Source organism: Pezoporus occidentalis, unplaced genomic scaffold, assembly GCF_034315485.1.
Source record: "Pezoporus occidentalis ecotype Australia unplaced genomic scaffold, CSIRO_AGI_Poc_V1 ctg40, whole genome shotgun sequence".
NCBI classification, from domain to species: domain Eukaryota; kingdom Metazoa; phylum Chordata; class Aves; order Psittaciformes; family Psittacidae; genus Pezoporus; species Pezoporus occidentalis.
Window position 1 is genome coordinate 1,146,540 of NW_026915725.1, and position 23,727 is coordinate 1,170,266.

The 23,727-nt window shown below is 41.0% G+C and overlaps 1 protein-coding gene across 3 annotated transcripts in view; it reads right to left on the reverse strand.

The window, feature by feature from the left end:
- The window catches only part of MYO3A (myosin IIIA), a 117,771-nt gene extending 94,261 nt beyond the window's left edge, over positions 1 to 23,510 (reverse strand). The window contains exons 1-3 of one of the 3 annotated variants that reach the window (XM_062633554.1): positions 23,330 to 23,510; positions 15,855 to 16,037; positions 11,784 to 11,918 (exon numbers count right to left, since the gene is read on the reverse strand). In XM_062633554.1, the coding sequence (XP_062489538.1) occupies positions 11,784 to 11,918; positions 15,855 to 16,022 (303 nt within the window). In that variant the 5' untranslated portion in view covers positions 16,023 to 16,037; positions 23,330 to 23,510. Of the gene's footprint in view, positions 1 to 11,783; positions 11,919 to 12,423; positions 12,721 to 15,854; positions 16,038 to 21,719; positions 21,900 to 23,329 lie in introns of those variants that run through there. The other 2 variants (XM_062633556.1, XM_062633555.1) reach the window with 2 other exon arrangements.
- Positions 23,511 to 23,727: the final 217 nt, after the last annotated feature.

Below are 23,727 nucleotides of genomic sequence, written 5' to 3' on the forward strand. Positions count from 1 at the left end.
ATTCCAGTCCCTCACCACACTTACAGGAAAGAATTTCCTCTTTATATCCAATCTAAACTTCCCCTGTTTAAGTTTTAACCCGTTACCCCTTGTCCTTTCACTACAGTCTCTAATGAGGAGTCCCTCCCCAGCATCCCTATAGGCCCCTTCAGATACTGGAAGGCTGCTATGAGGTCTCCACGCAGCCTTCTCTTCTCCAGGCTGAACAGCTCCAACTTTCTCAGCCTGTCTTCATACGGGAGGTGCTCCAGTCCCCTGATCATCCTCGTGGCCCTCCTCTGGACTTGTTCCAACAGCTCCATGTCCTCCTTATGTTGAAGACACCAGAACTGCACACAATACTCCAGGTGAGGTCTCACAAGAGCAGAGTAGAGGAGCAGGATCACCTCCTTCGACCTGCTGGTCACGCTCCTTTTGATGCAGCCCAGGATATGGGTGGCTTTCTGGGCTGCGAGCGCACACTGAAGCCGGCTCATGTTCAGTTTCTCATCGACCAGCAGCCCCAAGTCCTTCTCCACAGGGCTGCTCTGAATCTCTTCTCTGCCCAACCTGTAGCTGTGCCTGGCATTGCTCCAACCTTGCACTTGTCATGGTTAAACTTCATGAGGTTGGCATCAGCCCACCTCACAAGCGTGTCAAGGTCCCTCTGGATGGCATTCCTTCCCTCCAGGGCATCAACCGAACCACACAGCTTGGTGTCATTGGCAAACTTGCTGAGGGCGCACTCAATCCCACCGTCCATGTCAGCGACGAAGATGTTGAACAAGACCGGTCCCAACACCGATCCCTGAGGGACACCACTCGTTACTGGTCTCCAGCTGGACATTGAGCCATTGACCACAACTCTTTGTGTGCAGCCATCCAGCCAGTTCTTTATCCACCGAGTGGTCCATCCATCAAATTGATGTCTCTCCAATTTAGAGACAAGGATGTCATGTGGGACAGTGTCGAATGCTTTGCACAAGTCCAGGTAGATGACATCAAACTGCTCTACCCCTGTCCATCAGTTCCCTAGCCCCATCATAGAAGGCCACCAAATTGGTCAGGCAGGATTTCCCCTTAGTGAAGCCATGCTGGTTGTCACCAAGCACCTTGTTGTTCTTCATGTGCCTTAGCATGCCTTCCAGGAGAATCTGCTCCAAGATTTTGCCAGGCACAGAGGTGAGACTGACTGGTCTGTAATTCCCCGGGTCAGCCATTTTCCTCTTCTTGAAAATGGGGGTTGTATTTCCCTTTTTCCAGTCGTCGGGAACTTCACCTGACTGCCATGATTTCTCAAATATGATGGCCAGCGGCTTCGCAACTTCATTTGCCAGCTCCTTCAGGACCCGCGGATGGATCTCATCAGGACCCATGGACTTGTGCACATTCAGATTTTTAAGATGGTCTCAAACCAGTTCCTCTCCTACAGTGGGCCCAAGGTCTTCATTCTCACAGTCCCTGCATCTGCCTTCCAAGACTTGGGTGGTTTGGTCAGAACCTTTGCCAGTGAAGACCGAGGCAAAGAAGTCATTCAGAACCTCAGCCTTCTCCAAATCCCATGTAGCCAGTTCTCCCGAGAGCTTCCTGAGGGGGCCTACATTCTCCCCAGTCTGTTTTTTATTTGCTATGTACTTGTAGAATCCCTTCCTGTTATCTTTAATACCCCTAGCCAAGTTTAATTCTAACTGGGCCTTAGCTTTCCTAACCTGGTCCCTAGCTTCCCGGACAACATCCCTGTACTCTTCTCAGGCTGCCTGTCCTTGCTTCCACTTATTATAAGCCTCTTTTTTCAATTGAATTTTCCTCAGCAGCTCCTTATCCATCCACGGAGGTCTCCTGGCCCTCCTGCTGCACTTCCTTCTAGTTGGGATACTTGTCTACATATCTTCCCCAAAAGAGTATACAGCTGAACTGGCATCAAGTTATGGTTTGGAACAGTGCTATATAAAGCAACTGAGATCTAATTCACCAGATAATATATTTACAATAGAAAATCTGAAGGAGCTTCAGCTTCTGAAGGAGTTTCAACTACAGCTTTGCAGCCTGACAACAGTGTAACACTGGGTTTAAATTTATTTAAAAAAAAAGAAATAAATGAAAGGATCACTGTGCAAAATCACGACTAACCTAACTACAAAACTGAAAGGCACTAGTCAGTTATGAGCCCAGAACTTTCTGAGCAAATGCAAGAGGCAGGTTATCAAGACAGAACATTTTGATACAGAAAACAGTGAAATTCATCATTTTATTATACACAAGGAACAGTGGTAAAAAAAACATTTACAGTGCAAAACCATTCACTTGGCAAAGGAGAAAAACCAGGGCCTAAGTTAAGGATCAGTAATGCTAACGGAAGTATTTCTACTGACCGCTGCAAGCTTAGCTGAGGCTCTGGAAAACACACAGAATCTTGTAAGCAAATAAGGCAGCCTGTGGTGAGTGAGCACTTCACAGATTTTACTGCTTGCTCAGAATCACATTGCTTTTGTTCACTCTTCACCAATTAAGAAAAGTTTCAAAGCAGCTTCCTCTTTTGTAGCATCATTTCTATATGATTTGGGGTCGAGACAATAGTTCCAAGTACTGCCATGTCCACACTACACATAATTCATTTTATGTCTCTGTTCCTGCATAAAGACAATAATTTAGTGCAATTCACTGTAATTTAAATTACTGCCATAGAAATCTTCTCTATTGAGTTTGAAAGAGTGGCTGGGGAAGCACTGATCCAAACAATGGGGCTTGTTGAAAGGCTCCTTTTAGAAAAGGAGTGAAGCTGAAACACACTCAGCCAAAACGCAATTCTTCTTCCAGAAGCGTGCAGGAGAGGTCAGCTTAACTGCTCTAGGAGTTGCCTGCCTCTCTCTGGTGACTACAAAAGGAGATACCACAACTCGGTAACTGTCATGGGACCCTATCACAGCAACAGGTGTCCTGAAGATCATTCCAAAACATTCTTAAAGAGAATTTTGTAAGAACCAAAAAGATGCTAAATTCAAAAGACCTGGGATCTTTTTAAATAAACTACTGGAATGATTAACTGAGAGACTAGATCAGACAGGACTGAAATTAGAGTGCTCTGTAAACCAAGCTCTTTCTGCTCGGTATGAAGGCAGTTCCTTGCTTCCAGGGTTTGGTTTCACCAAAGTCAGCAGCCTTCTGAACTGCATTAAATGCTGACATCCTTTCTGGAGCCCAGGAAGCTTTTCTTTTTGTCACCACTGACACCTGGCTACTTCCTGCAGGTCCTGGCTCCTTGTTCCTTGCTACACTATTCTTCTTCTATAATCTGTCAACTCCAGCCCTCTCTGGACAACAAAAGACAAGGATGAGACCTTTCTACACTACAGACAAGTCCATTTGCTCCAGTCACTTCCTGTATAAAGGGACCCAACCTGTAAACTGAGAACTAACACAGCAAAATTATATTGTCTATCACACTCGAATTTAAGCGTTTAAACCTCAGATGTCTGAAGCATAAAGAGACAAGCCTTAGCCAAAGCACTCTTAAGATGATTGATGCCATTCCTCACTAGAGCTAAAGAAGGTCTGATAATCTGGAATTTCGCCAAAAGCTATACAAATGTAGGGTTTGGATTTGGTGGTGGGTTTCCTGCGTTTTCAGTAACTTCACATCTTTAGTAAAACTATGATCAAAAATGTATAAAAAATGAAATAATGTTAAATATTAGAATGTGAGAGCATAGTATTCACATGCTATTCAATGTGGAATACATGGTGGAATGGTAAAACTCTGTTTGTTTGTTGTTTTTTTTCTTCTGGGCTTTTGCTTTACTCCACAGTGGCAAAACCTGTTAGAGTTTACATAGAACTAGCTTTTTGTATGTGCAGTATTCTCCAGCAAGGTGGGCCATAATGTATGCTCACTGCGTGTTTAAAAGATGCAGACTGTGGAAACAACAGTGTAAGAAGAAATGCTCATTATTTCAAAAATTACGAGTTTTTACTAAAACTTTGAAGCATGAAATGATAGCTGTAGCCACACAACTTTGATCTTGAGAAAATAGGATATAATTCAAGAGTGAAAAATTGCTATAATTGGGAAGCAAAGAGGGATACATTAGAAATGGAGAAATGAAGGATAATTCAGACTTGTAATGGATCAAAATATTCAGAGTTAGTCTGAATGGAGCAGTTATAACCAAAGACATTACTGAAAAATGATCCATGTTGAGAAATATGAAAAAAGCAATTTTCAATTGTTTCATTTTTTTTCTATATGTGTCATTTGGAAATACCTGATAACATTTAGACAAATGACAACTCACTTCCCCCCACCTCACCCGCTGTAAACTCCAAATGGATGAGTTATTTTCCACCATGCTCATTTCCTGAAAGATTATTGTTTTAGACTAAATCTTCCACACCAAAAAAAAAGATGCATATATTCTTTCTTATTATAGCTCTTATCATATATTCTATTATACAGATCAACTTCCAACCAAAGGCTTTTTTAAACTCCACAAACTTGCCTTTATTCCCTTAGATGGAAAAGTATCTGCATATATTAGCTGCTGTATCTTACAAAAGCACCCCTCAGTGATATGCTTCAGTGGTGATCTTGGCAGTCCTGGTGTAATGGTTGGATTTGGTGATCTTAAAGGTCTTTTCCAACCTAGCTGATTCTATGCTTCTATGACTGTAAACATGCCAAAGGAAAATCCTAAGTAAATTATTCATTTGTACATACCACAAGGTCTTCTATTTCATGTGAAAGAGAAGTAACTGATATAGTAGTGTCTCTAGTTTATCTCGGATAGGCTTATCTCTTTGAAAGCAAAAATGAGACTACCGGGTCCTGCTTCTAGGCATTCCCACAGATCCTGTGGGGCTCACTCCAGCAATTGCTTGTTACTCAGGGAGGCCTTGCACAAAAATGCGTATCACTGAATTTGTTTTTTCCCACTCTTGCAAAAACTGTCCCAGCAATAAGAAAAACACCAGTTTCCACACTCTTACCCATTCCTTATAATTTTATTATTTTTTAAAGACAAAACCTTCACTTGAATGGACTTCAACAACTGAAGTCCCAACAGCTTTGATGACATGAAATTGCCTGCTAAACTTCAGATATGCTAGTCTAAGTCACTCCCACTCCCACCATGCAACATCCAAAAAAGGATATTGTATGATCAGCTTCCACCCAGGCTCTGAGCCTTCCCGAAAGCTGTGAGGCTGCAGATATTTTCAGCCAAATGTGTTTCCACATCAAGAACAAGCACTACCTGCTTTGCAACACTGACAGCAGTTCCTCTCTCCCTCTTCCACACACCAAGAGGTGCCGTGAACAGTGACAATACCATTAGCTGCGAAAGAAGAGAGACCAAGCTAATGGAGAGAAAAATGTTTTACTGCCAGCTATCAGGATTCATCATGGCACTGGAAAGCGCAGGAAGAGACAAGGACAGAACTACCTGCCTTGCTCTGAGCTTTTCTTTTCTGTGCCCAGCCTGCACTGGCACAAACAGCACTCTGAAGCAGCAGTCTGTGCCCAGATGCAGAACAGAAGCAGAGCCTCACTGTGTTGGTCATACGTGAGTGACAGCACATTCTGACCGCAAGAACCATAGGCATCTCCTGTCTCATACATGTTACAGGACTCTTCACCCTTTAGACTGGGATATAGGAATGAGGTGAAGGCATTGATAGCCTGGTCAAGAAAGATTATCAAGATATAAAGTTTTTAAAAATACTGATCTATTTATATAACACAGAGAACTTGCCAGTCTCCTTATAGGGCTCATAACGTCAAAATTAATGAGTCAGAAGTAAATATATTGTTGCCTCCTGCAAAAAGGATCTCTCTTCGGTTTGGGTTTTGTTAGGCAGGGAAGGGTGGTGGTGTTTTTTCCAATTTTTTGTCTCTCTTCATGTTTTACATCACCCAGTTCTGGAGCTTTACATCACCCAGCTCTCAAACAGCTGAAGCTTCATCCACATTAAGCTACAGAACAGCAGTGAAATATCTGGGTGATGTGCCTCTGCCTTTCTTAATGCATGTGGAGGTAAGAAAAGGACCTGAATTTCATTAATACATTGTTGTCCTGATCCTGGAAATCCATATTGTGTTTCTGACCATTTTAGCCTTCTTCTTTAAAAAAGAAAAATATCGATACCTAGAACATTGGACATTGGTTTCTTCTCTTTTGTAGCAAACTATGCTGCAACTTAGGATTGCAGTGTTAGTATATCAGCTCCCAGCAAAAAAAAAAAGATAAATCTCCATTTCTCAAGGCAACTGGACCTGCTGAGAGTGGTATTTTTTGTATTTCTTTAGATAAATATACTCCATAGATAGAATAGCATGGAACAGAGCAGAGAAATTTATTTTTTGCTGTTGTTGTTCTTTAAACGAGAAAGATGCACTTCAGTGAGTTTCACCATATGTTAGAATTACATGTGATGTGGAAAAGGCAACGTGATCAGAAACTCTTCCATGTAGAGTAGGTCAGTAAAGAATCCAAGACTATTAGCCACACTAGATTTGGGCATTAATTACACTATTTTTTCTTTATCTAACACATATGTAAATTATGCTGTCACTGTTCATTTATGATTCTGTGAGGAATATTTATACATACTTCATGAATTCTAGGGCTCTCTTTGTGACCACAGTCAGCATTTGCAAACATCTGGAAGCATCCGCTATGCTAAACTTCTCTCTCCAAACAGCAGATACCACAGTGCAACAGCACAGCAGACTCATTCCAGACCAGATGCAGCAGTTCAGCATTCTTCATTTTACCCAGGATTTACTGCAATATCATCTTCTCTTTGCCTTAGTGAGTTCTTAGCACTAACCAGCCACCTCTGACCATGCCACTCTTCCCCTGAACCCTCATGCTGTCTGCCCCTTCTCAATCTCATCAAGCATGAGCTAGTTCCTTTTACTGTTGAGACCCACAGCAGCCTTTCCTTAGGCAGCAAGAGATCTACTCCTATCCTCAATTAACTGAGTGCTGGCATCCATTACTAGGTAACTGTAGGCATAACATGTTTTCTTTTCTGCTTTGAAGAAGCAGCCAAAACAAACAGAAAACCACAGCACTATCCTCCTTCAAATCCTCCTTAGTAACTCTCCCCTGCTACTGCAGTGACAAATGCTTGCAGCTGCTTGAGATCACCACTGACTTCTGTTACCTTCTTGGCTCTCCATTTCAAAATCCATTTGTTGTATCTGGCTTAAAGCTTTGATGTAAGCTCTTGCTAGGAAGGCTCACTTTTAGGATTGGAAAGGAGTAATTGATGGTCTATACATTGTGCTGAGCTCTCTCTCTGGGCAAATTCAAAAATGTAATTCTTCTAAAGGATCTGCATAAAACCAGAAAGGAATTATATCAGAGGGTCTCAGCTTGTTACATACACATTATATGTGACTCATGGGACAACTGCAACAGCCCCTATAACTGGTAACTGAGTGGGAACTACACTGGTTTCTACTATGCGTCCATCACAGAACAACATTTTCTGTTAGACAGGTTCTTTCTCAGTTCCTATGATTTTAAGCATTTTGGCTAGATATGCAAGCTTTCCTGGGCCAGCCAAGTCACGAATTAATCCAGTAGCAATGGGCTACCATTACCCTGGTACAGCAGGTTGGCACTTTAATCTTTTTTTTCCATATGGGTCTACCCCAATTTTCCATATGGGTCTACACAATTGCTACACTGTCCTCACTCCGACTAAATGGAATCCATACCACGGGTCTGTACTTTGTCTATGTTTCTGAAGAGAGTACCAGGTGAATTGATTCACTAAACTTTTTTGTGTTCTCGTTTAATTCAAACCCTTCTGTTTACTGGGTTCAATGATTTTGTCCTTTCTGAAGAAAATGCAACACAAATAGAAGCTTCCCAAAGATTTAAAAAGAGAATTTAGATATTTCTAAGTTTAAAATTTTTCCTCTTGATGTTAACTTTGAAAGATCAAAGGAAAGTAACAAATTTAAACCACTTCAGGCAAATTTTAAATCAGCAAACACAGCTGCCAACCGGATCACCATAATCCTTTATTATAATCTTTCTGCAATTCTTTTGAGTTCTCAGTGTCTGGTTAGCAGGTTCAATTAATATCAAGAAACACTCAGAAGATCAAAATCAAAGTACACCACTTTGCCTGCAACAATGTAGAATGATACAAGCTACCAATGCATTAAATTAATTAAAACAAATAATTAAAACTAAGTTATTTATTTTAATTAAAATAAATTATTATTTAATGCATTTATTTTCCCATGTTAAAAGGTTGAGGGAATGGAAAGGCTAACGTGCCACTTCAGAAAAGCAGATTCAAGTCACAAGCTATTCTGCAGTTTCACGTGGTTTCTCTGATGAAGGTTACCCTACGACAAGAAAAGGTTTCTGCATGAGAACAAAGATGAATCAGGTTCATTCCAGTCAAGACTGGGCATAACCAATGCCTGTACAGATTGCACCAGCTACTGTCTGTTTGTGAAGGTACTTTAGAGCTGATCAGAAAACAGAGCTAGCAGTCTACTGGTAACTGTAACATATTCTTCCCTCTCAAATGAACAGGATTCTATATTTATTGCCACACATTGAAAAATATTTAGATTTTGAAATGTTTTCCTAATGTTGAAAACATTATATTCTACTATATGGAATATTATATATAGAAATAAGGATATAATAATGACACAAAAATTAAACTTCCACGCTCTAAAAGAAGACTGTATGGCATGGCAGTAGCATCAAGTTTAGTGTGTCCATAAATGGACAGTAACAGAATAGTCTGGGACATCCTTAATACAACAGTCATGGTTGCTGGAGAGCATGAGGGAAATTGACTGAAAAAACTGGACAGCCTCTTCCTAAATAGCATCTTCTAGTGCCACCACAGGAGACAAAATACTGTGCGACACAGACCACTGGTCTAACTCGGCAGGGCACTGTAAATGTTCTCAAAATGGTCATGTACACACTAGGAGACCAAAACCACCTAAAAAGAGTATTTTGTCAGTCTGCTTGACATTCACCACAAAGGGATGCATTTCTGTGACTTCTTGGCAATTCCCTCCACCTCTCCAGAAATGAGGGGTTTCTACAAAATGCTTTGATGTTACAAACCTGTATTTTTGGGTGGGAAGTTGCTCTATTCAAACCATTTTTTTTTTTTAATACCAAGCTAAGGTTTAGCTCATTAACGCATTTTTTTTTTTCCCTGTAAAATAATGCCTGTTCCTTCTATTTCCTATAAAAATATACTGAGCTTACTTATGTGGCTCACAAACCAAAATCCATCTCATATATGGCATGCATAATTTTGTCTTTAAAAAATGGACTAAAATGCTTCTGAAAGGTCTACATTATCTGTGTAGGAAATGAACTATAGAAATACGTTGCATTATGATTCTTGGTCTCTGGCTTACAGTAGCAAGTAAAAGCTGCGTAATACCTACCATTTACCTTGCTGTGGTATTTTCAGCCTTCACGCTGCCTTGACTAGTTTGTTATTTGCACCAGATCTTGGGCAAGGGCTGTGCCACTTGTTCTCCTACCTGCCTTTGACCCACACGCTCATGTGTAGGGCCTAATATGTTTTATCTCTCTGTTCCATCTTCATCAGCTGATTTCCAGTTATCTGAGATCTATTCCCTTCTGAACTAACATCCAGAGCAAAAAGAAATGGTCTACAGCACATGCTGCCTTAGCTGTGTCATCATGCTGGTCATGTCTGCTGATATGAAACTGCTAAGTTGATTCACCCCAAGTACATACTCAAGTGATTTCAATGCAAACTCAATAGGCCAGTTTCTTCTGCTTGCAGCTCTGGACACATGTGACAAAGCTTAACATACATGGCAAACATCCTCCCTCCACAATATTCTTCATTACAAATGTGATTAGAACAGCATCAGCACAGGAGCAGATGTTCAGCAATCTGAGTGCAGCCTATGGAGAGGGGGGATTACTGAAGTGAGAGTCGAGTACTGTTACTTTGAACAGTTGATAACTTTATTGAGAGAAGGAGATGAGAAAGTTTTCCTCCTTGATATCAAACTCAACAAATCTAAATTTCAAGACTGGATTTCCTTCTTCGGAGAACACAACAGTTCTGAAGTGAAAATGCTCTTTTATGATAAATTAAATTAAAACAAAACAAAAACAAAGCAATGGAAACAGAGTTCTCTGTAATCTAAAGCAAAGACTAATCACCACCTTTATGAATTTAGACACAAATTTTTAAAAAACCCTAAAACCAGAAAATCCAAAAAAAAACAACCCAAAGCAACAAGACAGAATAGAGATGATTATGATATTTTCATTCTTATCAACTCTAGGACACCTACAAAACCATTCTGAAAAAGAAACTGCAATGGCTTTATAAAGGTGCATACAAGCTGAAAGGAAGGTGACACTTTAATAGAGGAATCTTTTCCACAACAGTTTTCTTTCACAGATACTTTTACTAAAGGGAAAGCTTCACCAAAATCACCACTGGAATTTATTTTTCTACTTCTGGATGTCTACACACACACCCGAACTGAAATCCATTGTATTCATGGATCTACATGTGCAGTGACAAAAAGCATCCAGGACTATTCCACACGCTCATACTAGCAGTTGCACATGTACAGATTGGCATACAAAGAATAAATATAAAAGTTATACTCTGGATGTAGGTTTGTGGTTTTCACATTAAGAAAATAAATCCATGTGAAATGTAAAAACTAAAGTATAAACACTTCACTGTTTCCTCAGAGTCTGCTCCATCCTGGCAGTTTGGCATCCATCCTTTACAGGCCAGAAGTTTCACAGATGAAGTTTCAACTGCCCAGCAGACACAACAGAAGCTAGATCTTCAAAGATGCTCACTGCACAAAGAGCTGACATCTTTTGATATCAGTCTAGCCTAATAATTTATTATTTCCAAGGCAAACTATTCTTAAAAACATCTTCCCAATGCAAGTTAGAAGAATTTGGAAAAGCTTTTAGAACTTCAGTATTTTTAGAGCTTTCCATGATTAGATAACATTATATCACTGAGATACGTGGCAGGAGATTTGTATTCACTTACCTGACAAATCATAAAATACTATCAATTCTCCAATCTCAACCTTATCAAACACCGATCAAACATCAGCAACAGCTTTGATTGTTATGAAAGGCACGCTATTCCTTTCAGAGACATTCTTCTTTTTCCTCTGGGGAGAGGAGGCAGTTTTTGCAAAATAGGTTATGGTGGATCTATAAAAACTGTAACAATCAAGCTCTTTGCTCCCAGACTAGTCAAAACTAAAGATTGAAACACCCAAATCACAGGCGTTACCTTGCACTAACTCCATTTGTGGAAATCCTGCTGCATTCAGCAGTATCTGGGCAGTAGCCTTTTTTTACTGACTTACCTATTTGTGCATTTACTTACATTAAAAAAAAAGCAATTCAATTGATTAATTTCTATCATTTTATTTAGGAAAAAAAAATCACCATAACTTTCTTTAACTTTTATGCCCTATCTTAGTCATATTTAAAGAAATACTATTAGAGAAAGATTCCCATGACAAGACTTTCACCAAAGAAAGATTTTATGCAGCAAGTTCTATGAAGCTGTATGAGAATTTATATCCTAATTCTGAAGCCATAGCACTATCAGTATAATACCAAAATAAGAGTGCTGAACTCTGAGCAGACCATTAATTCAGGACACTCTAGAGAGACTGAACAGCAGCATTTACCATTTCACATGCAACTACTATTGAGTTTATACTCAACATAAGAATGCCAACTGGAAGAAAACTCTTATTTTTCCAACTTGTTTACCTCAAGAACTAGCCAAAGCTGGTCTCCATTCTTCACATCTTTTTTATAGTACATGCCATAGAATTTGACTACATTGGGATGATCAGAGAGAGCTTTCAAAATGTTGTACTCTGCTTCAATTTCTTCATCAATATCCTAGTGTCACAAATGAGAAATACACAGAGGTTAATAAATAAATAATGGTATCCATTTTAAAAACCCAACACATAACACTTCTGTCTATTCAAACAGAGTTTGGAATACAGCAAGGAAAAAAAAACAAACATGAATTTGCAGATTTTAAAGCAAAAAAAAATACAGACAATCCCAAACCCCACCAAAACAAAAAAAACAAACAAACAAACAAAACCCCAAACCCCAGAAAGTCAAAAGCCAAAAATCTACACACAAAACATACAACAGCCCTGACTGCCTTAGGGAAATTGGAAGAGAATTAGCCCCCTGTCCTACTGTGATTTAATATGGGTTTGTGTCTCTTGAGGGGTAGTCAATTTTATGATATTTTTACTATTATAAGGAGAAATGAAAATAGAATGAAATGAATAGAATACTCATTCTGTGCTATTAAAAAGAAAAATATTCCTCTGTATTTTATGAAAGAAGAAAACTTTAAATATTTGATTGAGTTTAACATATTTACCTGCATAAGAGTTCCTCTTATAGAGATGCTACAGGGAATATCTTCATGTGAACTTAGACATAGGATGATTTGGTTAAAAGCCCTAAAGTACAATGGTATTTACTTAATAGTCCTAAGAACAAGACTAAGAGCATTCTTAGTTCCATCTTTATATTTTCTCATTTCAACACCTTCGCTTTCCTGTTTCAGTTTCAAAAAGCTGAGCTGTTATTCAACACAAAGAATCCAAGAGCTCTAAAGGATTCAACATGAAGTGCTTATTTCAGTCTCACATCACCCACGATCAAATACTTTCCCAGTTTAATGTGGAAATATCAGTTAAATCAAGTGAAATAAAACACATTTCTTCTGCTTATTTTCTTCAGTCTACCTTTCAGGTGGCAGAATTCTGAAACCCTCTTCAAAGAAAAAAGAACTGAAATGTAAAGAAAACATAGAAAGTATCTTTTTCTTCATTGCAATGGCTCCCTCTGCAGCCATTAATAATACTTTCAGTTTAAACAAAAAGAACTAGTTTACTGCTTTCACCCTATTTCTAATACAGGATTGCCATTTTAACAGTAACATGAAGACTCAGAAGCTACCCTACACATCCTGTAAATAAGAGGGGGGAAAGAAGAATACTATTCTTAGAATAAAAACAATATATTCAGATAAAAGATTCAAGCCTTGCAGTGTGATGTTGACTGCATTACTGACTTCCATTTTTTTCATTCAAATAAGGAATCTGGTTTTACCAGTTACACATTTTCTCTCCTTCATTTTCTTATGTTGCATATTTATCCATTGTATTTCTTCTGTGTTCTTTACATTCTATTCCCTTTTCTCCTACTTAATCTATTTCTTTCCTCTAGTATCAGATTTACTACCTCTTCTTTATTCCTGTCATCATCCTTTATCCTTTTCCTATGGCCTCCAAAGTGCACACAATTTCGAATGCGTCCACAATGCCTTCAGTAATCCCTCTCTCCCATAGCCAGTTGCCACTTAAGGATCACTCCTGAACAACTGTGAAACAATGAAAGCAAAAGCATTTCCTGCCATACAAGCATTTGGATGAACACCAACTAAAAGTCCTGCCTATTCATTGTAAGCACATGAACCTTATTTACTGAAAGCAACAGAGTCAAAAATAGTTTCCAATGCACTTGAATTGAGGAAGTGTGGTCTGTATGATCAGATAGTGAGGTGGACTGTGAACTGGCTGAAGGAGAGAAGCCAGAGAGTTGTAGTCTATGGGGTGGAGTCTAGTTGGAGGCCTGTAACCAGTGGAGTGCCTCAAGGGTCAGTACTGGGACCAGTATTATTTAATATATTCATCAACGATTTAGACGAGGGAATTGAGTGTACTATCAGCAAGTTTGCTGATGACACTAAGCTGGGAGGAGTGGCTGACACGCCAGAAGGCTGTGCTGCCATCCAGCGAGACCTGGACAGGCTGGAGAGTTGGGCAGGGAATAACGGGATGAAATATAACAAGGGGAAGTGTAGAGTCCTGCATCTGGGCAGGAACAACCCCAGGTTCCAGTATAGGTTGGGGAACGACCTGTTAGAGAGCAGTGTAGGGGAGAGGGACCTGGGGGTCCTAGTGGACGACAGGATGACCATGAGCCAACACTGTGCCCTTGTGGCCAAGAAGGCCAATGGCATCCTGGGGTCTATTAGAAGGGGGGTGGTTAGTAGGTCGAGAGAGGTCCCCCTTCCCCTCTACTCTGCCCTGGTGAGACCGCATCTGGAATATTGTGTCCAGTTCTGGGCCCCTCAGTTCAAGAAGGACAGGGAGCTGCTGGAGAGAGTCCAGCGCAGGGCAACAAAGATGATTAAGGGAGTGGAGCATCACCCTTATGAGGAAAGACTGAGGGAGCTGGGTCTCTATAGTTTAGAGAAGAGGAGACTGAGGGGTGACCTTATTAGTGTCTATAAATATATAAAGGGGGAGTGTCACGAGGATGAAGCCAGGCTCTACTCCGTGGCAAACAATGATAGGACAAGGGGTAATGGGTGCAAACTGGAACACAAGAGGTTCCACTTAAACTTGAGAAGAAACTTCTTCTCGGTGAGGGTGACAGAACACTGGAACAGGCTGCCCAGGGAGGTTGTGGAGTCTCCTTCCCTGGAGACATTCAAAACCCGCCTGGACACATTCCTGTGTAACATTATCTAGGTGTTCCTGCTCCGGCAGGGGGATTGGACTAGATGATCTTTTGAGGTCCCTTCCAATCTCTAACATACTGTGATACTGTGATACTGTGAATTAATCAAGATCCTTATCACTTGGCTGCAAATCATGATTACTTTGGGAGAGGTACATATTGTAGAGATGTCTCCTTTTGTTGCTTCGAAAGCATGCTGACATAAAAATCAGATGAACAAGAAACACAGGAAAGAAAATGCAAGACGCTATGTTACCACAAACTCATTTCATGGCCATGAGATCTCAGTCTGACACTATGTGATATGCAGGGGTAGACAGAGCCCTGTGTGGCTGCAGCATTTCACACAGACCTGCAGCATTTCATACAGCATGGCATGTTCTTCCCTCCCTGCCCAGAGGCTGTGCAATGGAAGCATATGCCTCACAACCCTGTATTGGAAGTGCAAATGATGAGCTCAAAGGGGCCACTTGAAACAGAACAGTTTTTTGTGCAAGTTTCACAGGTCACTGTTCTCAAGGAAAACCCCAAGCCACATGCAGCACCAGTGGGATATGCCTTTCCAAACCAGGCTGATGTTCTTCCTTACTCTTTGAGCACTTATCTACCACCCAACAAATGTCAGTTACTGAGAACAAAAACATACTCTACAACATATTTCCACCTCCCAATCACCTGTTGCTTTGTGTGTAGGTGCTATTTCCTTTGTATTTTCCATCTGAAAAGATGGATCCCTCTGTGATATCCATGTGATTTGGCACATTATGAAAGCACAGAACCAACAACATATAGTATGTTATTTTATTTTTAAAATATCATTCACAGCACGTAGTCAAAAGCATGTAGTCAAAATAGAAGCTTCCAGGTACATCTAATGCACTTAGAAGCATGTAACTTTTTTACCGGCTAGTGTGCAAATAAAAAAAGAATGGGAGCACCAGTAAAAATAGAAGCAGCTAGGACTCCTGGTACTAAAAATAATCAGATCTGCTTCTGGAATTAAAAGACAAATTCGAGGTAATCAAAAGTAAAAGCAACAAACTTTAGGTATATTTCTAAATTCTACCACATGCAACCACTTCCAAGATCACGTATGGTTCAAAAAATGCATTGATACATAGCCTGATACTTAGCAGGTTGAAGAAGTTTATTTCACGATCACTTCCAATGCAAATGATTTATCAAGATTTAAAAAGAAAGAAACAAACCGAAAAAAAAAGACCACAGAAATTCACTTACAATTAAAGAAGAACAAAACAAGTAATTTAAGTAGCTTACGTGAACAGGATCCAAAATTTTGACTGCTGCTTTGCTGCCATTTTTCTTATTTAACACCTTGAAAACCTTTCCATATGTTCCTTTGCCAATGGTCTCAATTATTTCCCAGGTATCTGAAGGATCAGGAAAACTATCAAATATGATTGTTTTCCCAGTCAATGGAAGCATCTCAAATGATGGCTCCTAGGAAGGAAGAAATGTTAATGTTCACTCAACAACTGGTTAATAGCAATTGTTTTCTTACAAATGCTAAGAGAAATACATATTCCAGTCTCAAACACTAGAAGTGTTTTTGCATGTACTGTGCACTGAAAGCATAATGTCCAGCACTCCCTGGGATTCATATAAGTACAATTCAGCCAGGACACTGACTGCAGCCTCTTCCTAAGGCATTACCTTTCCACCTCATGGGAGCTTTACCACTTCCAGGCAAAGCATTCTCTTCACCAGAAAATGAACACAAATGAGTTACAACATTTTGGGGAGAACTCTTTTTTTTTTTTGCCTATTCTCAAATATTGTTTTGCTCAAAATTCTGTTTTGCTTTCTGTTTTTTCGTGGTGTTTTTTTTTTTGTTTTTTTTTTTAATTACTTTATACATATATAGAAATTCTTGCTATGAGGGACTTCATAACTGGGACTACACAAAATAATAAGCACATTAAGGATGATAAAGGAATTAGGATTCATAATCCCAAAACGTTGCTTTGTGGGATTCAACAATGATGGAATTTCAACATTTCTCTACCTGAGCTTTAGTTTTTAGAATTGAGGTTAGCTATTTGTTTAAGTTTTACTGGATACTCAATCTACAACTAGTGTTCTTGGGGGATGAAAAAAAAACCACAGAGAGCTCCTTCATAAGAAATGAGACCCTGTTTGAGCAGGAAGGGTGGACTAGATGACCTTTGGTGGTTCCATCCAGCTCTGTGACTCTGAGACATGCAAATCCTATCAGGGTCTGTCTACACAGAAATTATTTTCTACAGATTCTGTAGCTTTCCATCAAAATCTAGGGTCTGCTATGCCCCACATTACAAGAGTACACAGTAACAGCCTTTGACCCAGGCAGGCTACGACAGGAGATAGGCAGAAGATAAAGAAAGGAAGACTCATTTCCTGCTCTTCAAAGATGAGTACGTAAGAGGCAGGAATGCAAAGACCAGCCTGTGCCAGAACCAAACAGGGAACTGATACCCTGAATCTCCAAATATACCCTTAAGCAAAGGCCCACCCCTGTGCACAGAGGTTTACAGCAAGAACATTCTAACAGAAAACAATGGACATCATAACCTGAAGCTTCAGACAGCTCCCCAGGCTTTGTTAACTTCCTATACATTAAAAGAACACAGCTGAAATTCATTGACTCCCAGAATCAGTTGCTTATTTGTCTGTTGAGACCAGTACAAGGAGAAGTGTAAAAGGGTTTAGAAAACATGATCCTGTAAGTGCTATTTGGCTATCAGAGAACGTACTAGAGACACTGTCACATGTACTTGCATTTTCCTCTGCAAATCACACCAGTCTTAAGAAAAGTCACCACATACTTAAAAACAATGCATTCAATAGCTGTCATGCTTAGTTCAATAATTTAAGAGTGCCATTCCAGAAAGAATTTATTCACACTAATCCTTTGTCTTTGAATTTACAGCTTCAAAATCATAACTTGAGTAAGTCATACTGAACATCGTATTTCCTCACTTCCACCACGTTTAAGAACAAGCCCCTGCAGATAAATTGTTTAGCTTCCACCTATGTTATTAAAAATATATGAAATGGAATGATTTCAAGTGTTCTGTTCTGGGTGATGAATAACGCTTTATTACATCTCAGTGAAGCTGAGAAAGCTGATACTGATTTAACCTCATATATCAGCAATAAATTGGACTGTCTCTGCAATACGTCTGGATGCCCAAACAACTGGGTAATTTATCATACCCCTCACCATTAGAATTTTCCTTAAAAAACCCAACAACTTACAGCTTGATCCAAACTTCTGAACTGGGAACGTACCCTTGAACGTCTATAAAACCCCTCTGAAATACTTCTGGTGTTCTCAGTGTGACAGTTCACACAGCTTCTGCTCAGATTTTGTCAAACCTGGCTGCTGCTAAGGCCTGATGCATGCTGGGAGAGGCACCATGAGGTCAAAGCCAGAACACCAGGTAGGCAGGACAGGTGGCCAGAAAGAGCTAAAGGGCCAATATGCACCGTGACCACCTCCAAATCACTACGTCCTACAGCCATTATCTTTTGTCTGGCAGTCTCCTTGGAATTTGCTAACTTAGGGAAATGATGTAGGCCAAACCTCCAAGCTCGAAAGCATAAAACATCATCTTACCCAAAGCTTCTGAAGTGGATCCAGCAGCAGCTGGAATGCTGAGGCCTTCCTGCTTCCCCGTGGGATACAGGGGACACCTACACTGTGATGGAGGAGGAAAAGATAAGCACTTCTGTCCTCAGCTTGGTAACTGTCTTCTTCCACCCCCTCACCCCCCCACAGTTTTTCTCCCAGATGCACAAATGAAGAGTTATGGGTTATAAGTTATGAAGCCTGATAACGTGAATGGTGAATAAGTGAACTTGTGCTAAATCAATCTGGGCAAAAGGGGATTGAGCCCCTGTTTGTTGTGCTTGTTTATTATATTTTGTAGTGACCTCATGAAATAAAGTTTAAACCACAGACCACATTGTCCAGTAAATTTAAGAGATCAAAATGGACTATGATAGAATGATTAAACTCAGGGTATTTGAGGCTAGAAAATAATAGTTTTGTAGTTCCAAGACAACAAACCAATGTGGTAGGGTGGTTTTCTTCCTCTAATAGGGGCATCTGATGTTAGTTATAAGAACAAATTGGATTATAATTATTAGAAACCAGCCCCTATATGACTTCTCACTTCCTAGGTCACCTCAAATATACACACCCTATGCAGCAGACCTCAGGTTGCATAGCAGAGATATCCAGTGATAGAGTTGTTTAGGTTGGAAAAGACCTTTAAGATCATCAAGTCCAACCATTAACCTAGCACTGCCAAGTCCACCACTGAACTGTGTCCCTAAGATGCCCTGGTCATCATTAATGCTGGTAGATCACTGCATTCTCCATCATTTTCAGTATCTAGCTAGTTTGGAGTGGGGAAGGGAAGGGGCAGCTTCATGAAGAACAAAGTGTATCTCCTGTGGGCTATCAGATCACTGCAAAGGCAAGTCAGTGAAGCTCATTTATCACACCCAAAACCTAGGTCACATACTAATTACACTCTTGAGGGCTTTATGGTCAAGGCCATAGAGCATTACAGACAATAGAGTCAAGAAGGAATAAGCAATAGGTTTTGTTCTGCAGGCCATGTTGCAAGCACAATGGAACCTGAATTTCACATGGAATATTACACATCAATCCAATATTTTTATTGCTGTTTTATACCACCAAAGTTCGAAGCTTCTATTTCTTCCACAAGGAGCTGAGAAGTACCTTGCCTCATGTCATTCATCCTTCTCCATAAAGGGAGCCCACACGATTACCAAAGCAGATACCTATTCATATATGACTAAAATGAATCCAGCCTTTAGGTTCCCATCAGCATCTTGTCTCCTGAATACCAGAGTCTTCTGGTCTTGAAAATTAGAATCAAGACTGCCTTGGTTCAGTTCAAAACACACCTACCCGGGTTATCTTCGACTTCTTTTATTTGTCCACACCACTCCCCCCTTCTCATTTCAAAGACTACTTGAGTTTAACCTGACGTACCTGCACATACCTTACCCTGTAATTTGCCAGACATCTTCACATGTATCACAGGAGGTAGATGTCAGGAGCCAGCAACACTGGTTTACATTGCCTATTGGGTCTGTTACCTCTGTAGAGGTGACACCTGCACTCTTTCAGATTCTGGAACTTAAACCTCCTGCCTAATGAATGTCAGAAAAAAATCACCCTAATAAAAACCAACACAAAACAACCAAAACCCAAAAAACAATCCACCCTGCCCACCCTCCCCCTCCCCCCCAAAAAAAAAAAAGAAAAAGAAATTGTAGGCAATGTTGATGTAGAGACTGCAGAGGCTTGTTATATCAAAGAAAAAAAAAACTTCTCACCTCACTTGTTCACCACCTGATGCCTTTATACAATATGTGGCTTGTAAGTTCTTTGGTCTGGTACTAATCACAAAGCACAGTGGGGCATTGAAATACTTAATGCAATATAGCACAATAAAATCCCACAACACATGCCCTCTTAATTCATGAGAGTTTATGCCACACTGACAAGAACTTAATAAGAAAGTTAAAGGTTGCTGCATGGAATCCTTAAGACAATCCAAGAGCATGAGGCTACATACACCACTCATCATACTAATACCTAGCACTTTTTGGATAAATGTCCAAATAATTTGATTATTCAACCATGAACATGGATTGCAGCTCAGATCCTGACCTAGTGTAAATGTAGCCATAATGAGCCACTTAGCCAGCATACTTTCTCATCCATCATTCAAATAATAAGTTTTGCACTGGAAATCATAATACCACCCCCACTTAATTCTAGAGGATATTTGGTCTCTGATTTCAATGATGACACAACCTATATCTGAATGGGAACTACAGACAAATCTAAGGTCAGTGTTGACCAGATTATCTAGTTTGGCAATTAATCAAAATCAAGTGCTATGAACACTGTTTTTTGGGTTTTTTTTTTACTTCATCTGTCAAAAGCCAAATACACTCAGCAGTATAATTTTACTCTAAAACATGAACAAAAATATAAATCTGCACAATTACATAACTTATGTATTATCTGTGTATCTATCTGTATTATCCTCTTTGATTGTGTATCAGTTTGCTTACTACTTTCCACTCCATACATTCCCCAGTGTTTTCCCAGAACTGAATAATTGTTTTTCCCATCTGCAAGAAACTTTTCAGAGGGAAAAAAAAAAACAAACCCTCTTTAGCCCCAGCTACGGTAGATGAATAATGAAAATCAACCACCTTCTCTAGCAGCCAGTCCACTTGTGTGCTTATACAAGTAACAAAGACACAAGACCTGGAATTCACCTAACTTGATATGTGTACAATATACTTGTTGGAACCTAAACTAGATACCATAATCCCATTATAGTCAGCCAAAGCAATCAAAAATTGATTTACCTGATCTGGTTAGCACCTCCCTTAGCAGAAGACTTGCTCTCCAGACTCTAATGATTACCCTGGCTAAATTTCCATTGACTACAACAGGGAAATAGTTATACAGCTTCAGGAGTAGATATGTTAGGTGAAATGAATCCTAGTCTACTTACCTTATTGCTGGAAACAAAGTTATACCTTGACAACTGACAAAATTAGTATGAGATCCATGCTACAGTCAGGGAAACTAGCTAGCCACATCTCATCACTTGAAAGCTGGCAGGCAACTTGGACACTGTCTAATGATGCACAGAAAAGGCAAGAACCATGCAATGACATTGCCAAACAAACTTTGAACCCAACAACTGAACCCTAAATTAATGTAATGGTAGAAAGGAATTGTTACTTTAAAGTATTTGGAAGCAAGAAGTGGTGATAAATTTAACTTTACCTCAGACACTGTATTTCCTGGGCTCAGTTCAAAATATATATGTTAACCTTAGGGCTGCTCAAGGGAAAAAATGGGTCCATTTTTGAGGGCACTTTTTAAGTGTTCACTCTTTGAAGGACTGACTGTTTCTTCTGTTTCTAAAAACACTTTTCCTCTCTGCTGACTGGTATCCAAAAGAACTTTCCCAACTAAGCAAGACAGCTTTTAGAGAAACTTGATGCCTCTGGACTCCTTGACCTCTGTAAAACTTCTACACACAGCAGAGAAACAGAACTGTGTGGTGTTGGTACCTGATCTCCTCCTATTGATAAATACATATTGGGTGTCCATACTGACATTTCATCTGCTGATTATTATTCAGCTAATCTTGACATTTTGACTTGCTGCTAACTGAACTGGTCAGCTTGCTTATGGGAGGCTCCAGCTCTTCACTCTTTGCTCTTCAGGAGACCATTGCTGGAAGAGATCTACATCAGTGTGAGGTTCCACCTTGGTTTTATTCCATTCCCCTCCATGCCCTGCAACAGCAGAAGTCCTACTGTATGCTGAGGTTTACTGTTCTCAGGAAACTCTATTGGAGAAGAGGTTTTTTTTTAAGCCATAGGTTAAAGAATCAGCAAGGGCTGTAAGCATCAATCTAATCTTGTGCACAAGGGCTACAAACCTTCAGAGCTCAAACATGACATCAGTACAACATCCCCGTATTTGCAGCCAACCTTTAGCTCTAGGAAGAGGCTACAAAAAGAACATGGGAACAAAATTATGAATTTAATTACTGTAGCCAATTCTAAAAGCTCTGATATTTTGAAAACAAATTGGAGCCAAAGATTTTTGTTTCAATTGTCATTAAACAGAAAATATTTATGGAGGGGCATTACTATTATGAAAGCAAGATTAATAATGGAAGGGGGAATGGTTCATTATCAAATTGTATTTGGACCTTGTGCCACCAGAAGTAATGAACTGACATTAGCAAACCATGAACCGAATCATACCTGGCTCATTTTGTGGTTACCAGAAGAGAGGCGTTGCAAGTGATGAGAATAATTTTTCAATGGCTACACACTAGATCGATATACTAGCAAAGAACATAGCTTTCAAAGCTAAAGCATCACTTAATTTTCCTATTTTAACAAGTAAAATTTTATAAGGCCATAAAAATCAATACAGTGCAATCTCATTCACTCCCTATGTCTCAGAACTTCAAACAGCAGCTGAGTGGCAACTCAAAATTAATTTAGAAGCCATATCAATGAGCTTTGGCAGGGCGATATATAATTCGACAGGAAGATAAGCAAGGCATTACAGACAAGAAGAAAACTTGCCAGCACTTAACATTAGGAGGTAAGAAGCCACGGGTTATGTATGCACCCCGGGACGCTGTTGGGCACGGTAAGACTCCACACATTCTCCTTAAGGCCCACGGTCTGCAGGCTCTAACAGCGCCGGCAGCCAGCCTCAGCACCCTGGCTGTCACCGCCACAAGCACCTCTCCGGATACTCACTTTCCTTACCCCGAAACTCACCCACAGAAAAAAAAGAAACAAAAGTAGAAAGAAGCAGGACCCGCCCCGGGACCTGAACGAGCGATCCCAGGGGACAGGGGCAAGGCAGTGCCAACCCGAGCCCTCAACACGCCGCCCGGGGAGGGGATCCACTCGCTGCGGACTCGGCCGCGCCCGCCCGCCCCGCCGCTGCCTGGAGCGCCCGGCCCGACAGAGGGGCGGCAGCGGGAAGCACCGGCACACCCGTCCTGCCTGCCCGTCGTTTTCCGAGGGCCGGGTTGCCCCGAAGCCCCTTGGCGAGGCGTGGTTGCCCAGCAGCGGCGGAGCCACCACTCACTCTGAGTCCACAGGAACCCCGCTCCTGCCCTGCCCACCCCTCCCGGGACGGGGATTACCCGCAGCGAAACCTCCTGTCCCCGCAGAGCCAGCGCTGCCGAGGGGGCTGGGGCTGGGGCCGGACACCTCCGGGAGCCGTGCCTCGGATTCGCCCTCCTCCGCCGGACGGCCCTGGCCCGGCCGCAGTCCCGCCCCGGGGTCAACGGCGGATGAGCGGTTTGCCCCGCTAATCCCCCGCAAACGCCGCAAAGCCGGGAGGGCTCGGTCCGCCCCGGGAAGGGAAGGGCAGGGCAGGGCAGGGCACGGAGGGGGCGCCGGGGCGGCCCGTCCTCCCTTCGCGGCACGGGAACGGGCGGATGCTGAGCGCGCAGCCGAGCCCGGCAAGGCTACAACCAACCGGGAGTTCCGGGGCTGTTCGCGTGCGGAGAGCGGCCACAGGCGCCCGGGCCGATGCGCC